This window comes from Falco peregrinus, chromosome 2 (assembly GCF_023634155.1).
Source record: "Falco peregrinus isolate bFalPer1 chromosome 2, bFalPer1.pri, whole genome shotgun sequence".
Classification (NCBI taxonomy): Eukaryota; Metazoa; Chordata; class Aves; order Falconiformes; family Falconidae; genus Falco; species Falco peregrinus.
The window spans coordinates 76,742,224-76,764,897 of NC_073722.1; the positions used below are offsets into that span (position 1 = coordinate 76,742,224).

At 40.2% G+C, this 22,674-nt stretch overlaps 1 protein-coding gene across 2 annotated transcripts in view; it reads right to left on the bottom strand.

Moving 5' to 3' along the window:
• The window catches only part of GATB (glutamyl-tRNA amidotransferase subunit B), a 43,082-nt gene extending 20,873 nt beyond the window's left edge, over positions 1-22,209 (bottom strand). For both annotated transcript variants that reach the window (XM_055795486.1, XM_055795485.1), the window contains exons 1-5: positions 22,045-22,209; positions 19,883-20,033; positions 6,601-6,714; positions 3,331-3,529; positions 2,171-2,293 (exon numbers count right to left, since the gene is read on the bottom strand). In XM_055795486.1, coding sequence (XP_055651461.1) covers positions 2,171-2,293; positions 3,331-3,529; positions 6,601-6,714; positions 19,883-20,033; positions 22,045-22,184 — 727 coding nt within the window. In that variant the 5' untranslated portion in view covers positions 22,185-22,209. The remainder of the gene's footprint in view (positions 1-2,170; positions 2,294-3,330; positions 3,530-6,600; positions 6,715-19,882; positions 20,034-22,044) is intronic.
• Positions 22,210-22,674: the final 465 nt, after the last annotated feature.

Below are 22,674 nucleotides of genomic sequence, written 5' to 3' on the forward strand. Positions count from 1 at the left end.
ATTTCCTCTGTCCTCATAGAGTCTTGCCAGACATGCAAATGAAGGACAAAGGTGATGGAATGACCCAACATCTCTTTCAAGGGAAGTGTTTTGCATGTGCTCCCTCTTTGGGGTGAAATGAGTACTTGTTCCAAAAGAAGAATAGTCTTGTCCTGCCCTTGCTTCATTTCGAGACATGACCTGCTTCTACTTGGATGTAGGTGTCAATGTGACAAGACAATGAAGTTAATCAGGCGTAAGTGAAAGGAGAGCCAGGCCCCAAATGTTCTTTAAAAAGCTTTTTTCCTTTAAGCCCACTTCCAAGATCAGCTTCTTTTCCTTTCACATTGCAATGAAACAATCTTTTCATCTGTTTGCTAGTAAAGTATCACCTGATAACTGGGCACTTGTCTTCACTGAACACACAAGTAGAATGAAGGTAAAATATGAGAATGTAATGCGCCCTTAATTGAAAGCAAGTAATTATGATGAGGGAAAACCAGAGCAGAAAGCTACTAAAACCATCACCTTGAAAAAAACCAACTTTCTGAATACTTTTAAATTTTCTTAATATAAGGGAGGAAAAACATACCCAACACTGCAACTCTTCTCTAAACTCAGAAATCCCATTGTGATAAAAAAAAAATAAAAATCACAGTGCAATTTCAATGGCAATCTTAGGGCCAAATTCAGTAGTGATAAACCACGTCCACAATACGTATGTCCACAAAGGCCTTTGAAGAAGCATACAAACTGGCTGCTTAACAATTGTGCCCCATTTGACATGCATAACACTAGTGTGAGAAAAGACTCACAAGACATAGACAATGTCTAGCAGTTATTATTTCCCCCTACATTAAATCAGATTTGCATCACTAGCCAACATTTTTTGGATCCTGTTTATTTGGTGATACATGGATCACTCTGGCTCAGTTCTCTAGAAGATGCACCCACTTAATGCTATGGACTGAATTTGTTGCCAGAACAGTAAGGCGAACTATCACAGGCAAAAATATAGCTTACATTGTGATGTGAACGCTAACAGGCAGTTGATAATTGGGCGTATGTGCAGAGAGGATGAATGCCCCAAACTGTTCTATCAATCTCTCAAGCAGAAACCTGCTATTTGCTAGCTGTAACCATGGACTAGTTGTAAATTTTGGTAACGTTAGGACTGCACAAAAATGACATGACTTTAATCCTCCAATTAATACAGAGACATGAGACAGAATCACCAATTAGGAGGCTGATCACACACTGTGCTTCTGCACATTACCTGTTGAAAAAATTGGGGCCTTAGGGTTCCAGAAAGTAAAGCTGATGCCAAAAGCAGGGATTCCCAAAAGAGGAAGGGGGCTAAAAAAAATAGTAGTGATCTTGGCTAGAGAGATCCTGAAGGTGGAGGAGGATCTCAAAGATCAGAGATGCATGGAGACAAAGGCCAGGGGATGCCTAGGGACCTTGGTCTCAGACACCTCAGACCAGTATCCGCAAGCCTGCTGCACAGCACAGTTTTCTCGCCCGCCACCCCAGACCAGCAGTGATCTTCCTAGTCAGAAGAGAAACTGAGACCTAGTGAACATAATGCTGGAAGTGAGGGAAAGGCAAAGCGAGCGTGTGAAATGATCAAGCAGGGTAAAATCTTCAGTCTTGCTGGTTCTTAAATTAACCCCAGCACCCACGTCTGCTATGCGATGTTGTTTACTCCGTATCTCCCATGATACCTGCACAAGTTTACTGCCTACACCCATTTTATGACTAGCTGAGACCTGACATACAACTTACAAGATGATCCATGCTCCCACTGCTTTGCCCCTTACGTGACATGTATTCTACAGCTAATCCTAAACACAGATATTCTGTGCTACAGTGCTGTGGCAAGCAAGATGAGGGCTGAGAGAAACACCACAAGAACCCCAGGGACATTCCTTCCTGCCTCGGTTTATCCTGCAATGTTACTGTGAGGCAATATAAAATCTAGCACTGCAAAGCTCTGCAGATGGAGGCAGGCCCACAAGGACATCTGAAGCATGGCAGGCATTAGGACAGGCTCTGAGGATTGTAAAAACAACAGCTAGAAAAAGCTATGCATTATAAGCAACCACAGAGCAAAATAACCAGAAGCTGCAAAACTCCTGCAAATGCAGGGAATTACCGGTGACAAGGGAGCACGCCCTTCCCCCTTCAGTACCTGCCATGACTGCCTGGCTGCTCCCAAGTGTTTGAAGAATGAGCTGAAGCTCTCTGACTGCTGCAGCTGCTTCTTCCCCACAGCACATATCAGGCTCCATGACAACCTCCATGAGGCCCACTCCTATCAGGGAGAAAGACAGGAGATTTTCAACAATAGCTTTTGATCTTGGCATATTAGAGTGCAACGGGCTAAACACATGAAAGCACTTGGGCTTTTTTTGGAAAAAAAAAACCAAACCCAAAAAAACAAAACAAAAAACCCCCCAAAAACCTCAATCTATGTATTATTTAGTAACTGTCACTATGGGCCTAGCTGCAGACTGCTATAAAAATTTTTCCTCTTATTTTTTTAAAGGAACAGACAAACCGCAGACAATTCCCCACCCTTTGATGACATGCAGATCAGAAGGACACACTCCTCTTCTGCCTTTCTCTAGGAGAACTCCCATTTAAAGCCAAGCCAATTCTAAGTTCAAATTTATTTATCTTAAAACAAATTTTGGGACAGAGCTGTAAACACATGTAGTCTAGTTTTTAGCTTCAAGATCACGCTTTCAAAGAATATGAGCAACCACAGCCCTTAACTCCAATGGACACCGGAGCACTTGCCCCAGTTGGGCTAGGCCAGCCAGGTTGCTGCCCCTGTTGGGTGCTAATTTGGTTCATTCCTTCTAGAATTTCAAAGTTTAAAGACAAAAATCTGTTGGTTGGGTGGTTTTTTTTTGAAGCTAATAATTAAAAGCAATGTCTGACTAATGCACTGACAAATTCCAACAGCTGCTCCTTCTATACACAAACTTGATTCACTAGGTCTGTGACTTTTTTTTTTTTAACAACACACTCAGTGGCAAGAGCTTAAATAGCTGAGAGGCTGTATGCAACTGACATACAGTTCTGAGCAAACTGAAGCCAACAGATTTCTAACTTGCTACTGCCAATTGCCATCAACAAACAGCCATGGGAAAGGTCCACTGGCCATTGAAAAATTCAAGTATTCCCCTGCTTCAAGCGTAATGGTAACTTTGATGAATATTTGTTTTCAAGGAAAGAGACATCAAACTACTTTTATTTTTCACCTGTTCCCTGTCATCCATTTCCCATTAAAGACTCATCTCACACAGAAAGGAGGAGAAAAATGGGAAAACAATCCAAGCCTACCAGCCCTATTCAAGTCAACGAGAGTCTGACTCCTTGTGTCATCATGAAGACTCTTTCCACTGTCTTGCTCCAACTGAATTTGTTTAATCCTCACAGTTTTGGTCACCATCTGGCTCATTTTTTTGCCTGTACAGAGACTGTATGACAGACTTCCATTCACCGCAATGGGAACTCTTTGTTGAGTGATTTGATAGCCAGCCTGTCAACAAAATTAGCTTTACAGTCAAATAAAACATTAACTTTACAGAAAGCAGGGGCACGGGTAAGTGCAAATATTATAGACTAAGAACAAAACTGAAAATGCAACAACTTCCATAATGACCTATTAGAGAACAGAACACATGCACATGTAAATTCAGAAACTCTTTTGCTTAGCTGGAAAGGAAGCAAGTTAGAAGATGGGTCTAGAATTCCATGGAACTGTGAGAAGCTGGTGGTCTGGGAAAAATAGGAGCACTCCTCAATACAGGCAAGTATAAGATCCTATATGCAGAAATAATCAAGACGCAGCTGCACAACCACTTGCCAAGGATGACATACATTTCAGTAACACCACCCTGAGGCAGGAAATGGGACCAGGAGAGGTTCTTCCATACCTGTGGTTCCATGATCATGTCAAATCTTGTCTGAAGCCAGTTATCGTACCTCCATCCTCAAGCTGGGGCTATCACTCATCCTTCCATTAAGCTGAATATCCCTCTCTGCCTGTTCAGAACTTTACTCATTAGAGGGGAGGAGAGGGAGAGGGAATGGGGGAGGAGGTGGAAATCAAGAAAATGAGGAAGCTCAATTTCATTAACGTAGCAATTTAAAAGATAGGCACAACAACCTCACATAAGGCACACAGCTGATAAATGCCACCTCATGCCTGGGACTCCACTCAAAGGTGAAACTGCTAGCCAGAAAACAGGCTGTCAGTGACAAGGTATTGGCATAACTGCAATGATGTAAAAACGCAGAAGGGAATCAGTCACTCTGTTGAAGTAGGTTGCCCATCTCTTCCTCTTTCCTGCCCTGTGCATGTGCCCAGTAGTGAGAATTAAAAAAAAAAAGAACAAAAAAACAACCCTGCCAGATTGTAATGAATTGGGAGGAGCATTTGCATATTTTGCAGGGAGGGCAAGCTTACTCTAAAATGTAGAGATGGTGACAGTGCACTGGAATGGAAAACAATGGTCTGGCCCTGGGAACAGCTCCATTTATATATGCAGTGAAGTGCATGACCTTCTAGCCATAATCACTATAAGAAAAATAAAATAACTGACTCTATGCAGCCTATGCTAATCACACAGCTATTCCCATCTCCTAAAACTTCCCATTAAAATGATTATTTTAAAAGCCTGAAATAGTAAGTGACAATAAATAACAAGAATCCCATTTCCTATCCAAAGTCCCATTTTCAAGAGTAACAATAATCCCATTGTCAAACAACCATAAGAGCTGGATTTATTCTATCTGTTCTGTACAGCTCATTAGCCTAAACTCTGCATCTTATTACAGGGTTCCTGACCAGACTGTTTCACTATGAGATGCAGTTTACTGTCAACGCTTAAACTGCAGAGGTCAGTCGGCAGAAAGCCAGAGTTACATGTTTCAAGCTAATAAAATGTGTCAGCATTTCCTTGACCAATTTCCATGCTCATCTGACCAGAGGATCCTGTAACTCATGCCTGCAGACAACAGCAGCCCACCTGGTGCTGTATGTACCTTCTTCCACCTGTCTTCTCCTCTAAACACTCGTCTGTGGTTTCTTTCCTATGACAACATTCTTCCATACAGCTTCTATGCAGCAGACATCACAAGAATATGAGAGATTGTTTTCAGTTTAACAGCAGAAGCAGCAGAGGTAGCTTGCAAACAAATCTGTAATATTTTTGGTGTTTCTTTATGATGTGTCATGGAACACTGAAAGTCATGTTTATTTTCTGTTATTTCACTTTGTTCTCTCCAGGTCTGGAAATGGGCTTTAAGATAGTTTTACAAGTAGAGGGAAAAAAAGTATTGGCAATTCAAACTGCTAAGTTTTGTGTTTCACATTCCCAGTAGTTTACTACAGAGCCTCCAACAAAAGGGCCTCTTAATGGCTCAGAAATACTATCAAATTTATCCCCAGAAACAAAATCACTAATTACATCAACTTCACAGAAAGTTCCCAGCCTAGAAGAAAACAGAATAGAAATCTCTCTCTCCTGAGGATCCAGGCCTCCAGTGGACAATTATAATTCCATTCTCTTTCTAAGGTGGGAAGCAATTTTATTTGAATATGTTTTGTGTAACTTCAAAATATTTCCAATACCTGAACAAAAGAGTGGGAGAGAAAGTAGTCTGATTCATAATACAGCATCTCTACACAATTAATAAGGGACCTGTGAAATCTCTGACTCTGCTTCTCCAGATGTCCAGGACACCTCACCTAAAGAGAGGGTAAGCTAACATGCCTCACCTTCCACAGATAAAACAGATTTTTTTCTTTTAACAGTTATCAGATCCTCACCTCAAAATCAGAGAAGTAAAACTAGTGTCTTCTCTTTGACAGGTTAGTGTTAAACTAAACATTCAGTACAAATAAGCTGACAGAAAAAAAATGTTTTAAATTAGAAAGGTTTAATTTCATTAAAAATGAATTAAAGGCTCAAACACTGCTGTATCCAGTTGCAATGATGGAAATCAGGTTCTTCAATTATTTCAGTATTTCTACACCCATATCAAGTGCAGCAAAATGCATTTGACTTCCAGTGACACCTTCTACCCAACATGAAAGCTACCAACAAACCATACTGCAAAGACTCAGTTTATAATTTTTTTTTTAACTTATTGCAATTACTGACTGAGAAAGTTCTAATGGGAAATTAAATGTTTTTAGGTCCCTAAGCACACAGGAAAAAGACACTATCATGTTTATACCACTAGAATCTGTGTTTGTTATGCGTTCACTTTAAATGAAGCACTATTATCAGACTGCTTTTACCCTAACAATTAGTACTCAACACCAGGAACAGAGAACTTAAGGGGCAAAGCAGCTCCAGCTCCCAATTCAATTACATTAAGCTACTGGAATCATGCAGCTAAGCAAGGAGTCAGCAATCATATTCAATCAGTGAGCACCAGGTTACAGCTGTCTATTCATCACAGTACAGCACTGCATCCTGTTGGGGTTAGCAGAACACTGAAAACAGAAAAAGCATCTCCTCTCTTATCCCTTATTGCCATCCGTACTCCAACTTGTCCTTTCCTAGAGTCGTAAAGACACCAGCTATAGCGCATACTTACAGGCAGATCTGCATAGAAATAGTGTTTTCTGTCAAACAAGGACTTCTTGTTTATGCTGCAGTTGAGTGCCAGGCCTGTCATCACTGCTGCTTCTACACATCTCCTGTTGAGAACCTAAGGAAACATGGCACATGTCTTTGCTCAGATACTCAGTATGTAACAAACGTCTCCCACACGTTGCCTTACATGGAGCATATATTCAATTTTGCTTGCCTTCGGCCACCATTAGATCTCTTTCCCTGCGTGGGTAGTTCTTATTCATCATTAAAGTCATCATAGCTACAAATCTGCAAAGCTTTAAGATGAAATAACAAGCCATTCAGTTGTTTTGTCATGCCACATAAGGAGATGTGCACTGTTCTGGCTTGCTACTTTTGCAAACATTCCAGTACTTCTGAATCTTCGAGGGTGCAAGAGACAAATCACAGCAAATGGTAATTGACTTGTAACCAGCTGTCAACTCATACTGGGAACTGGAAGCACAGGGGATTTGCATTAGGAACTGCAGTGCCATTTCAGTAAAACACTTCAGAACACCTGTAACCACAGAACCAGTGAATTCATTAGTATCTACACATAGATTTCAATGCTTTGCTTAACCAGGATGAAATTCAGCATATTTATATGCTTTGCTAAAACAGAACCAAAGAGACATCAATTTATCCTATGGCTACAAGTATACATGCATTTCCAGTACCCAGGTAACTCATGGGATTAAGGTTCTTGGAGAATGCCATGTGATCTGAAGACCCAGCAAGGCCTTCATGAAGGAACAGAAGAGTGAAATGCAGTTTCTCACCATGGACCTATCACTCCACACCCTTCTATCTCCTCAGCAGGGTCAGGATCCAGAGGAGAAAGAAAATTCCACTCAAAAAGGTACTAACAAGCAATGCTTCAAAGTTAGGGTTTTTTTCAAATGTGCTCTCATTAATTTAACAGTTGGTTTAACTAACATCAAATGGATAAAACTGAAAAGAAAAATAAAAAGACTGAATTTGTCTTAGCACAACTCTGACATGCTCACACTTGCAATATTTTGAAACAGGAAGAGAATTTTACCCATCTTATTCTGCACTGTACAGCTGCCAAGAAGTCAATTTCCAGCAAGACAATTAAAGGGGCACATTATGTAAAAGATTCATCTGCATTGACCAGAACATAAAAGGCTTAAATAATGTTTTCTTCAATGTTTCTGACAGTATTTGCTTTTTCTATTCTCTAGCCCGATTTCTGAAAACAGAATGAACTGCTGCACATTCTGCATTGTTCTGTATCTTCAGCTGGAAAAGGAATCTCTTTGCTTTACTCATCTAATATTTCAAAAATAAAAATAATAAGAGAAAATAGGAGAAACTCTTCATGTAACAGAAACTTAAAAATTGGTTATACAGACAAGAAATTAAATATTTAAGACATTTAACAAGGGAACTTTCAATATCTTTAGTGTAGCTATATATGGCTAACTAGAACACATCATCTGTTTGGGCATACTTATTAAAAAAATTTAAAAGATACATAAAGCAAATTTTAAACAAGAGAAAAGGAACAACAATTTCCCTTTGAAATATTGATCTGCAGCAAAATGAGCACAATTAGATCTGACTGTAATCTAAATCAGAATTGGTAACTATGAAATATTTATTTATTTTAGTATCATAGCTGCAGTTCATTATGTAGTACATGCTCCTGCTTTCAACAATTAAATGCTTCCAGACAGTACAAGATACAATTTTTTTCTACCGTTTAATGAAGCCTGAAACAGTGCTAGTCATATTGTTCAATGTTGAAAATATAAAATTTCTAAATACACAGGCAGAATTTGCTCCTACTAAAGCCTTATGGCACAATCCTGTTCTTTACAGATTTACAAATCTAAGCTTTACAAATTAAGGAGGACCATGCCAGTCAGCCTTTAACAAGTGGTTACCAGAAACCCGTTTTACTGATTTTAACTGGAAATGTGACCAAACCCAACTCCTGAGTCACAGTCAGTTAGAGCCTCATAACATTCTTCAAACGCAGGTGGAATTTAGCTAATGGTTACACAACTACTGCCTTTGAGCACTCCCTCTTCAGTTTTTGCTTCCAACAAGGCAGAGTGTCTCTTACTCATCACCCTAAGGGATAACATTGTTTTGAGGTGAAGGAAGTAATTACCACATAATAAAAGTGAGAACCTTTTGCACTACTACTGATGAACCATTTTGCTGGCTCTGGGGAAAATCTGGCATAAACATGGACATATTGATTACTTTCTATGTAGCATTACTAAGCATTTAAATGACTGGAATATATACGTGTCCCCAGTATACCGGGTCATACTAGCCGAAACATTGTATATGCACCATTTCTCAATTCAACAGTACCACTTCCTGTGCTACCTCTTCATCAAACTCTGTGGTGATAAAAGTCATTGCAAAGCAGGTCTTTCCCACTATGGCATACTGAGATGTCTGCCACACTGATCTGCTTCCTGGGTCCTGTTTGACTCTTAAAAAAAACCCACAAACCCCAAACAAATCCCCCCCCCCCCCCCCTTGTCGTCCCCTGTCCCCCCCCCAATGACACTTTACTTGCTGAAAAACCAAAACTTTCCTGTTTAATATTGCTCCATTTCTGAAGTGACTACTACCACCCATTCCAGTGATCAAAGCTGTGCACATAAAGCAGACCTGTTTAAGCAAACAGCTAGCCTTCCTTCAAACAAGCCTAGCTTTTCAAATAATCTGCAGCGATAAACATCAATTCAGTATGTGAAACTTCCCATACTAATGACCTAGAAGAAGTTCTCCAAGCTTGTTGATGCAGTAAGCTGTTACTATGTTGACAGCTTTGGCTAGCACCAAAGATTTGTATTACTGGCTTGAACTGACAAAATACCAGTCTGGTATGTCAGCAAAGTGCTGGCCTTGAAAGCAAGCTATGTAGTTTCTGCAGTAGCTATGGACAAAACACAATGGCGTATAAAGCCTTCTTAAATTTCTGGCCTTCTAAAATGGAAGGAGCTCTCCTAGGTATTCAAAGAAAATCCTAGAGAGCTATCACAAAAGGAAATGTTAATTGTTTGTATTGGAAACTCATGAAAAACCTTAACAATGCCACCACAACACCAGCACCATTTTCCTTGTAGCCTGCTACACTATCCTGCTAGAGCACCATGGTAACTGCGTGTTAGAGGAATGAAAGAACAATCCAACCAAGATCTCCCTTTTTCCAGTACTCGTCTATTCTTTACATCTAGTTCACAAGTGGAAAGACTCCTTTCAGAAATTTATGATCTTTATTTGCAAGGTCAGTTTAGTCAAGACCTTCGTTTCAAATGCAAGACTATTCAATAGCTATTCAAAACTAACACAGTATCTTCAATGGCACAAATTCCCACCAAAAGCAATTTTTTAACAGCTTTTTCTTTAACAGCAGGTTTACTCCTTATATTAATACATTAAAGAAAGCTGGCCCCCTTTTAGGTGAAGAGATATGTTTCTATATTTAGTAAATGATCATTTTTACATTTTAAAGAGAGTACGTAGGCTTGTTTTGCTAATGAGTATTATATAGGATAATTGGGGCAGAGGGGGAGAAGAAACATCTAGATCTCTCTCCTGGAAAAAGTTTATTTTTGCTACCTTTTAAAAAAAAAAAAAAGAAAAGAAATCTTTGTCGTAACAGTGGCACCCAAGAAGCCCAAGTTATGGAACAAAGTATTCCTAGTACTCAAAACAGTAAAATCAAAATAATCCCCTGGAAATTTTAGAAGTTTTTCATTCTAGGTCACACATTTTAGCAAAGTAGAATTCACATTAACTGGCTGTCTTAAGACCTTCATTCCTACTTCTAATCATGAAGAAATCAGCATTAATCAGATTAACTACAGGACTGTTTATTTAAGAAACATTTAATTTTAGCTGCTTTTCATCGAAAGTAACAGCTGGAAGAAGGTAGTAGTGCAATGTACTTAACCAGCTCTCTGTAGACCAGGCAGTAATTTTTAGACACCTCAACAGATATATCTAATCATATTTCCCAGTACTCCCATTTCCTATCACTGATTCTTATTTGCTTCCACTAATGGATATATTCAGTCTTCCTATTGAAGCCATATAAAAGTATCAACTTGCTCCAATATATGGTTCTTTGAAGTGCAGTAAGTTAAACTTCAAAATAAACTACTCATATCCTCTTAGTCCAAATATAATTGAGACTATTCAGTCTGACACTGCAGATGAGTACTTCAATGCAGCATTCTTCCTTGGCATCCTCCCACACACACAGAAGGGCGTAACTGCCTTATAACTCTGCATGTACAGAATATACATTACAATAAATGAAGAGCTAACCATTTCCCAAATGACCCATTTATTTCAACAGGTGTACAATCAGAGCCCTCTAAGCATTCAGTAAAAAATTTACAAAATAAGCCAATCTAAGTCTTGTCATTTGTTTGGTCTGCAAACAGCCCATATGTTCCAAAACCAGAGGTCTTTAACTGCAGGGGAAATGTAAATAGCTGGCCAGCTTCAGTTTAGGGTCTTCTGCATTTCAGTCCAGCATCTACTTCACAGTATATTCCCTGCCCTCACAGGACCATTATGTTCTTATTCCTAAGGAAAGGGGCAACAGAGTAGGGGAGGAAGCACCAGACATTTTAAAATTCGTTCTCAGATTAATAGAAAGAGATTCCAGCTTAAGAAAAGAGAACAACGTGGCAACTGAGAAGATGAAGCAGCTAAGGAATTGGGGGTGGGTGGGGGTGGTCTAAATATACCTTAATATATTTTATAACTTTGTGTTTCTGAAGTCTGGTACCAAAGATATATGCAGCTATACAAAACTTATTATTATTCCTAACGTCTGGTGGCAAAGTTGGCTTTGCGATGATGCAGCACACACTCATTCAAGTCATATCTTAAAACCAGGCAACTCTGACATTTTAAGAAGTACCCAGCTGCCAAACACGTTACTTTATGTGTGCTCAAAGAGTAAGAGGGCAACTCTCTTTGAAGCAGAAGAGCTAGTCCAAGAGCTCATACCAGAAGGCTCAGAACTGAAGGAAGCACATTCCAGTGTCAGTGATGACTAGAAAAATTCAGCAGCAATACAGAGAAATGCTGATCCCTGAAGCAAGAACAACTGGAAGGTATCACCAGATACAAAGCCATATAAATACTGACTGACCTCTGGGGTTTTCAGCTCTTTAAGAATGAGCGCTGCTAAAAAGAAATAATAAAATCTACAGAAGGAAAAATCCATTCAGACCACCATGTGGGCAAAGTGCTTAATGGAATAAAGCCATTTTCTGGGGTGGCAGGGAAGCAGCTGATCCAGTGCCATTGCCTCAAACCAGTTATCTTTGTGTCTCAGATCCCAGCAGCAGCAGCTAAAACAAAATAAACTTCTACCACGCAGAGCTGGTTCCAAGCAGGAGAACCCACAGGGAAGACAGAACAATGCAATAGCGATACAATGGTTCATGATACCTACAATCAAACACTGTGTTTCTACGGTGTTCCTATCAAGAAGTCCAGTATCTCTCTTAACATCCATGCCCTCCCCGTTGACGGCAGTCTTCTGCATCTGCCACATGTCTTTTTTTGACCTGTCATAAGGATGCTCCCTCTCTTATGCCAATGAAATTTTGAAATTTTAATCATTGCTGATGGTATCTGATCCAGGACAAGTTAAATACAGAAAGATCCAGTGAAAACACTTCACTGCTTCTGGTGGTAGGGGACTGAGCAATGGCTAAAACCTAAGTTAAAGAATGGGATCAAATCCAAAGTCAATCAGAGCTCTGAGGTGGATCTTCTCAGACCTTTTTTCCTATACTGAGTCCCATGAAAAAAAAGCTAAAAAAAAAAAGGCATTTAAACATACATAACATTTGCCGCCTTTAATATAACCTAGATTGTTTAACTTGTTAAATAGAGAAAATTCATAACACTTAGGGCAGAATAAGTTTATAAACCAACTCCTGCCCCGTTTATCCTTGCAGACAGTCCTTTGCTTGCAGGCCTGGTAAGGACCTGCCCTGTGGTTTTCTGAGTTGTAACAAATTTTGACCTTTGATATATATTGACTGTCATTTTCTATAATCTCTAAGTCTTGCCTATCTGCCCTCTGCTCCTTCTCACAATCTTTGTGTGTCTTAGAATGCATGCTAAACACACACTAAAAACTCCCATTCCTTTGCTGACTCCCTCATTCCTTTTTCCTCCATTTGCCATCTCCTAAAACATGCTTATTTGCCCCCCAGAGAGGTAACCATCTCTCTGTCCAGGCTGACCCAGATCCCTTAAGAGAGCATTAGCATACAAATTGAGAATACACCAGAAGTGGTCTGTCACACACAGAGACAAGGATATACTAATTCAGGGAAACAATAGGTGACATAAAAACAAAGAATTTTAGTTTGCTTTCTTAATAGATTTTTGCAAGACTTGTTGCATTAACAAAGTTGTTCTGGAACAGCAGAACCAACAAAGACTAATTTCCTATAAATAAATTGCCCTAGTTTGTTTTTCCTAAAGAGTGACCTCAACACTCTCTCCTTCATGGTTCCCCCACCTTCTCCCATTTCATCAAACATCCGAAACTGAGTATAAAGTGCCACAAATCTCCGAATAGCAGCAGCCCAAATAAAGCTGAGATTAGAGGGCAGAAGGGACTCAACTGCTAATTTCTTCTTCATGTGCTTGCTAATATATTCATATAAACCTCTAGAACTTTTTTGCAGGCAAAACTGGCTGGACTTTGCAGCGAAATTGCAAAACTAGCAGTTCTGTACAGAAAACAATGATTGCAGTGGCATAATTTGCACATGTAACTAATAAACACCAGTTGCAGAGGCTTACATAATCCTCTCAAAATCAAATACACAGTCATAATATATTTAAGGTGGCAAGGTGGCTGATAATCAGAGAGAACTCAAAGAAAAAAAAGTCATTTTACTCCAGGAAGCAATTCCAGCCTAATTGCACCAAGATAAGTTTCAAACAAAATACATAAACCTGACAGTTACGCAACATTACACACAAGACAGCTAACCATGAAGAGCACAAAGACCCTGTCTACGATTACCTGTCATTACTGTTGGGCAATGTTTCCCAAGTACCTTTCAATGAACAATCTCTTTAAAGAAAAATTGTTAAGAACAGAGAAGCAAGATGTCAGTTTGCAAAGTTAAAATGCTAAGAAACTGGTAGAACCATCTTTGTCACAGAAACTTCTGCATAACAGAGCACTGCTTCCATACACACATATACAATATAATACCTTGGATTTCCTCAAAGGGAGTCACCTGGAACCAGACTGTTTCTCTACATACTGACAGAAAATTAAAACAAACACTTAAGGATGCCAGAGCATATATAGTGACTGATAACAGAAGTAACAGAAATTTGTCCCAAAAAATCCCCTCATGGTTTGAACCTAAAATACATTCCCAGCCCACTAAGAAAAACTACTGCAAAAAGCTAATGGGCATTTCAGCAGCAATTTCAGTCTAGCTGTCATGCAATGCTTGTTCTGTCCAAAAGTATCAAAGATGGCACAGTAACTGTAGTAACAGAACTGTGTGCAAGCAAGGAAACAACATACTGCAAACTTCTGCTCCCCACTAAGAGCAGAACAATATCTGTTTAAAGCAAAAAGTAAAGCAATAAAAAAAAAAACCCAAAAAACAACACAAAAGGAGATAAGAGAAAATACACAGATAACATCACTGATGCACTGAAGGATCTACTGAAATAGGTGATAGCAAGATGTTTTATGAACTCAATGCCATTCTAATTGGAAGCTTACATCAGCCAAAGGGACCTGTTAAGGACAAACCCGAAAGCCAACAAGAACCAGCAGAAACAGAGCTCAATAGTTACTGAGGTACTAAGGAGACAAAGCCCTACAGGAGTTGTTAGCCTTGACAAAGAGATTAGAAAACTCAAAATGCATGTCAGAACCTCTCACAGCAAAAAGCAAGAGAAAAGCTTACAGGGGACTCCTTCAAGAAGAAGAGCAACAAATGCCACCAAATACGTCAAAGAACAAAAGCAGGGGTGTCTCCAGAAAAATGGCATTTACAGTAAGTATGAAATGCAGTTGAGCTAAGCAACACTCAGTAACTGAGGAAGTAAAACACTTCTCAGACCCCAGTGAAGGAGACTAGTCCTGCAGGTAACCCTGGGGCTGTGAATGATCCTATGGAGGAGGAAGAAATAGAATGAGGAAGAAATAGAATGAGGAATAACCAGCACCACAACCCAGCTCTGAAAGTTTCCTGAAGCAGGCCTTCCTCATCTTTCAAAAACCTCTCCTGACCAGTACAACAGTGTTGAACTGATTAATAGCTTGAAATTATGTAGGCTTTAACCCACCATGCACTCAGAAATCTAAGGGTCTATGAACTGCAAAGGAAGCCAATCTCAGGCAGGAATGGTTTGAAAGCCTATTACACTCCTCTAGTTTTTTTCTAAATCACATGGGATTTTCTTTCCAGAGGCTTACTGGGACTGCAAATCCAGCAAGCTGGGACTCTGTAGGCAACCAAAGACTGTTAACCACTCCTGAGACAATGCATGTCACAAACCCAAACGTTGTCAGGAAGGAAAGGATTGCAACAAAAAGGCATCATCAGTTTCTATGACCGTATCTTCTTTTTTTCCCAAAGTACAATTCCTACAATTTTACTGAAATAAGTAACAAGCAATTGCTTGTTGTGAACCCAGATGTAAGTAAATGGTTTAAAACAAGCATAAACTCACTTTTTCCTTCAAGCACTGCCACTAATTTATTTTTAGAGGAGAGCTCATGGATACAGCAAGCTGGGCATCATGTGGTTTCAAAGAAAAGAAGAAAATTTATATAATAAAGCTAAACCAACATGCATACAAAGATCAGAAGATTGTCCAGTTCCCCAAGAAAGGTGTGTGTGCAATTAAAAATGTAGTTATCAAAAGCCAAGCTAAGAAGCAGGTTTTTTTCAAAGCAAAGTAGTACAAGAAGGGAGTAAATTCATATGCATGCTAGCAGGAATGTCAAAACAAAACTGAAATCACAAGTTGGTAAAGCAGCTGTTGCAATCACCAGATTTTACAGGCATAGGATATCAAAAAAAATTTAGTTCCAAGCTGTAAAGTATAAATTCTGGTCTCAAATGCTGTTTCTGTTCCAATATGTATAGCTGACAGAGCCACCAAAACCTTATACAAACCTCCCAGTGCCTTTGAAAGCAAATGCATCAGGTAAATTCTGTATATTAATAACATTTAAAATTCATCATAAAATCTGATAATCTATCACCCAAGACATATGGAAAAACACTGGGTACCTGCCACTGCGAAGGATGGATGCAGTGTCAACAGAGGCAGAGGAATTAAAGCACCCTCTAGGTCCCCAAACTGAATCGCGTCCCTGGGCAGCCATCTCAATCACACACCACCGCAACAGCAGTGGGGAAGGCAACAGCACGATGCACATGCTCTCCGCTACTGCGCAGTGTTGCAGTGACATTTGTCAGCTTTGGAGAAGCCAGCGTTTGTAGTTTAAGTTGCCAGCAGTACAATACCAGAAGGAACAAGGGCTAATAGCCATTCTAGCCTCTGTCTTCTTCCATGAAAAGGCGTATCTGATTGCCCGACTGTCATTATACAAGTGAGAGAAGATACAGTAGGACCCAAATGCTTCCTTCTACACTATTTACAGAGGGGAAACTAAAGAAGTTTAAAACAAGAGGATATGAAGATCTCAGTACAGGATAGCAGCAATGAGTGAGCTGTCAAGCCCTCAAGGATGTCCAGTGGAACAGGAAAAAATCATATATTCAGATAAAATCATGCGTTTCATATGATATTCTACAGCAACGTTCAACACAGATCCTACTCTGTTTCTTCTGAGGTCAGATGGTATTTACCCTTTCTTTATTAGAAACAGAGTTTCATCATTACCAAGTGTTTCTGAAAACACTTATCTTAAAAAAAGAAAATGGATGCTGTTCACACTGTGAAGAGAATGAAATTCAAATACATGAGAAGGTATCAAAAATCTCACAACACTTAAGACTACAGGGCTAACACTCGTTCAAATTTAACTAATTTGAACCTTGGCTATGTAAATCCTAGATTATTTCTTTGTACACTTGCCTACAAAGAAACAGGATCAGGCTTTCACTTCAGTCATGCAGGAGACAACATAAAACATGCATCTTTTGGTATGACTAGCAACAAAGAGTAAGCACAGACAAAAAGATTTCAGCCTTTAGCTACTAGATCTACCCTCATATTTCTGTGGCTGAGCTATAATTAACCTTTAGCAAGCCACCTCAATCATGAGAATAGATAATCATTGATTCTCTTTCTGTGGGCCACTCTTACCTTTATAAAGATTCTCAGAATTTTCAAAGAGGATAGATCAGACTGGGAATGCAAACTTTATGAATCCTTAGAAAAATTTCAGATCAATCTGCAGATATGATGTAATATATGCCACCACATGTAGCATACTACTTCCTTTATAACAGGTCCTCTAGATACACCAAGCTAAGACCATTACCCAGTCCATTCACCAGGTAAAAAAACCCAGGCCCCTGCACATTTCATTACATGGAATGTAATTTATGTAGTCACATGTAGTCCCAAAGCAAGGAGAGGAGGACAGCCTTAGACTAATTTGATTAATATGTTATCTGGCCCAGTGGTGAAGGGCTACCTCACCACAGGGCACAAAAGGTGTACAGAGTAGCATGGGATCTGCCATGCAGTCTCACTACTTCTAAATCTACATTTTTAATCAAAGCTTTGCCACATCATTTTTCCTGTCTCATGCCAAAGAGGAGCATACCTGCATAGCTGTTCTTGCTCGTACCTGTCTCTCAGAGGCACATATGAGAGCGGCATAGAGAAACGGCCACGACACTAACACTGTGATTGTCCCCCTAAGGCCTACTTGCAGCAGAAGCATAAAATAAGCTGTTACAGTACAGAAAGAAAACGTAAAGAGGAAAGATGGAAGAAGGCTAAATACATTATTCTAGTGTTCCTTCTGTACAGACCACAGCAAAGGCTCACGCCCACACTCACTAATGACCCAGAAAAGGTCCCTTTATCACCATTCTTTCTGAGCCCATTGTGAAGCAGCAAATTCTAGCATGGTTGTCTATCACAACCACCTCACAGCCCCTCAGTAAATTTAAATCCCAGTGATACTGAAAACTATCCCTGTATTTTTCAGTGTATAACAGCAGTTATTCGCTGCTACAGAGAGCACAACTTTACTAAACTTTGCTCCCTTTTTTTTTGTTTTGTTTCTCAACAAAACAGAATCAAAAAGAAAGGCCAAATACTTACCTTCTAAAGAGACCTACTAGGCAATAATCTTACCATTTGTTAAAACGTGGGTTTTTTTACAAATACTTGCAAATTTTCAAAAACTACCTTCTGTCTTTCAAAATCCAATTCTACTTTAGATACTACTGCCATGTACAAATACATGTATTTATTTAAAGGAAAAAAGCCCAACTGTTGGATTCCAGAATAAACATTGGTCTCTTAACAATAACTCCTGTGCAGCAAGTACAACGGGAAAATAAAGCTGTGACTATTGACTGGATTTTGTATCCCATTCTAACATGCAAGAACATGTATTTTGTAACATTTGCTTTCAACTCTATTTTCACTAGTACTACAGTGAGGAAAATCTTTCTTCTCTTTCTATAGGTAAAAGCAGCTGGTAGAAGCTAACATAGTATCACTACTTTTAAATTAACCTAACCATCCTCCATTTTGCTTCTCAGGTGCAATTCTATTCTCTGCCAAAGCCTACATGTACTGAGGTTTTCTCACAAAGGCCATACCAAGCCTCATTTGTAAAGCACTTCAACAGAGGAAAAAGCCAAAAACCCCCACCCCAGAAAAATAGTAACATACATAAAAATTAAACTCTTCTTAAATAACTCATTTTTGTTTATTCAAGAACAGTTTTTCTCCTTGACTGAAGATAAGCATTACACAATTTATGAGGATTTCTGTACATTAACAGAATGTTAAGTGGAAGGGCTAAAACCTCACCCTGCCCCCAAATGAAAGAAACTCCAGAAACTCGTTTCCCACGTTTAAGTTTTCTGTAAGATTCCCATTCTCTCTGGAAAGTTTTCAGAATTTCCATACAGTTATATCTGAATCTCAGCCATGAATTGCCACTGAGACCAGACTGAAGTCCCAATCTTATCAGCATCTAAACTTCACCTCCTCAGGTTTCAATACCTTTGCAAATACAGAATGAATATATCAACTCACTTCTCTTTTCAAGGATCACACGGCATATATCAAGACCCTAGAAATCCAGCCATACATTAGTTCTCAATTTCAGAATATTGTTTAAGGCTGTATTATAGTAATCAAAATAAATTAAAAAAATATATCTGCAACTGGAATTCAAACCTCCAGTCTAATAAATATACTCAGTGAAACACTTTTGCATTAAATACTTTGACCCCATTACAGTCTCTGCATGCTTGTTGCATGAAGCAATGCTGTCTACTCAGTATCTATTTTCACTGCATAGTAAAAGCTTACATTGGACTTTTTAAACTATTATTTTTATATTAAACTTGGTAGATTCCCAAAGAATACAGCAGTAGTCATAGCCATCACAGTTATAATTAAGCTGTGACTTCAAAATTTATTACATTGCCACTAATAAATCCCATTGCTAAGTGCTAGCTAGCTACTCTGACTCACTAGCCCACAATGTCTCTCACAGATATGTATTTTTTAATTGTTTTTCTCCAGAAATAGGAATGGTTCACACTTTCCTAAATCAGAAACTTTCTGCTTAGGAAGCAAAGTACCTTCATAGCGAGACATTCCAAATGACAGCTACATAAACAAACACATGGCAAAGTAACATCAAATGGCCAGTCGGAAATCTAAGACGTTCTTCTCTCATAGGATTTTAAATATCTCTCATATTTAAGGAATTTCCTGTGTGTCATACTAACCAAATACACCCACTCTGGCCTCAGAGAAATATTGGGATTCATTCAATATGTTGAAGAGACACGCCTTATTGTTTTCCTTTGTAGAGGATATCAAGTATTTGTAATGATAACTAGGGAGTAGGTAAACAGAAAAGAAATAGTACTAGGCATCTCATGTTATCAAACCAGAAAATAGAAAAATATGTAAAAGTAGTTCTGTAGTTAAATCTTGGGAAAAACAAAATATTAGAAACAAACTCAAAAGTTGTCTGACATTAATCCTGACATAAATTAAGTTGAAGCATCACTTACTGGTAAAGTTCCTGGTAAAGAAGCATCAAAGAAAGATACCAAAGAGTTAGGAGGTGCTGCAAACTGGACTTGGGAACCAGAGAAAAGTTTTGAGTTGGAGCTAATCTGTGCATGAATTTCCAGACCCACAACTGGTACCCATGGAGCAAGACTGAAAAGGAAAGAGAAGGGAAATACAGATTAAATACAGATGACATTAAACCCCACAAACATATAAAAATACAAGAATAAAGAACTTTTCATTTACTCTTTTAATAGAAATTACATTGCAATTGTAAAAAAATGTAAATGATGTTGTAAATACATCTACATTTTAACAGCAAAAGTTCTGCTGCAATACTGGAGAACTGAGCCTAATCGACAATACATATATGAATGGATGGGACTGTATGGCAAAGTATCTTCATTATATACAGAAAATGCTATAAAAAAGAAATGTAATGGTCTGAAACTTTTAACTTTTCTTTACATGAGAAATCTTAAGAGAAATTAATGAGGCAAACTTGCATGGTGGATGAACCCTAATTTGGTACTTTGTGAAAATCACAGAATTGTCATAAATATCAATTACTTCTCAGGTAGTTTGATAAATCTCTAACAGACAGGTGGCATAATAAATTACATGTTCTTTGTCAGCTAGCCACTTGCATGCTGGGAAAGGTGGCTCTCCAGAGCAGTGTTAGTAGCATATTAGCATAAACATTAGTAATCTGGTAATAGAGAAATCATCACTTCAACTAGAGAGCTACTGTTTTCAATGTATTCCACAGAATAAAACTTATCCATATAATCTAAAAAGTAATTGCAATTCATACATCCATAACCTTTATACGGACAAGAGAAAAAGGTCACCTTCACAGTATAAATTGCTTGACAGTTTCTGTAAGTAATTATCTGGCCTCGTACAAATGAAGTGGCACAAACAATATTTCAGAGATGAAATCACATTTCTATGGTAGACTACTTCAGCAGCATAAGTACCCAGATGCTATAGGAGATAAGCGAGCTATAGAAAAACATCAAATATATGTAGTATTCCTTCCAAAGGTGAGCATAACACATTGCCGAGATTTCAGTTTGCCATCTGCCCTCCAACAGCTGAGGACATCACTACAAACACCAAACTAGCGATGCAGACTTAAATTGCTGCTTTAGAAGAATATTATCATAAAGGATCAAGGTTCAGACTCATAGAGAAACTAATACACTTTACTGAAATATAGTATTTTCCTCGGTATTTTTAACTATTCGTAAAAATGACTCAAGGCTTAGGAAGAAAAAAGGTGGGTTGTTTGTGATTTTTAATTTTGGAGACCAATTTATTTCATTGTTTCCTGTATTTTTTTAGAAATGCATCTCTGTCACATCACGACATTAAAAATTACACCAGGCTTCGCTCGATCAGTGCGTTGGCTTACATACATAACAAAGATACGTGCACCAATGAGTCCTCTACTCCTACTATCAACGCTGATGAGAAACCTCAAGTTTCTTGCCACGTTTGTTCAGGTTTACGTTTACTTGTGTGCCCAAAGTATCAGCAACACACTTCCGCCTATGTCTGCACAACTTCACTTGGGTGATCAGCTGTGCAGAGAGATACCTCAGTCTTGCCAGAGAACACAAAAGCTTGTACAGGCCGTAACTTTCAGTTGCGGCTGGAATAAAACACTCCATTCCAGGCACACATCAAAGTTGCACAGTTCTGTACTGAAAGTAAAAGCCTCCTTGGGACCAGGAAAACCCTTCAAAAAATAGTTATGAAAATTGGTGCGGCTCTTGCCGTTTAAAGCTCTAATTTACTTGCATTGTACCTGGCTCTCACCACAGCCGACTGTGCCCAATGGACACGTCACTCCTGCTACGCTTAACACTGGTTTGGGGGTTCTGGGGAGGGGTGCGAGCTAAGTGCGTGCCGAGGTGGCGGTGCCAGCCGTCAACAAGCTGTGGCTGCCTTACACCACTCAGCAGATGGTACTGCAAGCGGGCCCTTGCTACCACCACACCGCCTGCCCCCGCCCGCACCCGCTGCTGTCACACCCGAGCCCGGCGGCGCGGAACCGCGCCCGGTCCCCGCCCCGCAGCGACGCCCCGAAGGCGGGACGCCTCAGCGGAGAGCCACCTTCACCAGCCCCACTCCCCACGCCGTCCCAGCACCCTACCCGCTCTTCCCCGCCGACACCGCCCCGCCTGTCGCGCTACTGGCGACAGCCCGCTGCCCATGGGGAACGGGACCCCCAGCGCCACACTGCCGCGCTCGCCGCCAGAGCCCGCCGCACCCCCGCACTACCGCCGCCGCCATTTTGACTCGCTGGGTGCCGGGCGGCTCCCGCAGCGCCCCCTGGGAAATGTAGTCCGGCGCGCGGGATGGCTGCGCGGAGCGGCGAGGGGGGGGGCGGACTACAGCTCCCGGCAGGCTCCGCTCCGCGCCCCGCCCTCCCGCGCAGTCGGGCACTTCCCAGGGCGGGGCCTGCCCGCGCGCGCCACCTGAGGAGAGCGGCCGCGGCAGGCGGGGTCGTGAGTTCGTGGCACGGGAGGCTTTCCTGAGGCGAAGGGCCCGTGGGAGGCTCTGCAACTCCTCAGGGCAGCGGTAGGAGGCTAGTTGCAGGCACGCACCTCGCCTTCACCGGGCTCCGCTCAGCTTGTGGTGCGTGTGCAGCTTCCATCCCTCGTCTTGGCTGCGGAAAGGCCTCCCCTGCCTTCGTGGCTCAGTGGAATGGTGCTTTGTTACCAGGCAGGTTCAAGTCCTCCCACACTGCTCTCCTGCTTACAGCCTCCCCAGGGGGGTGTTT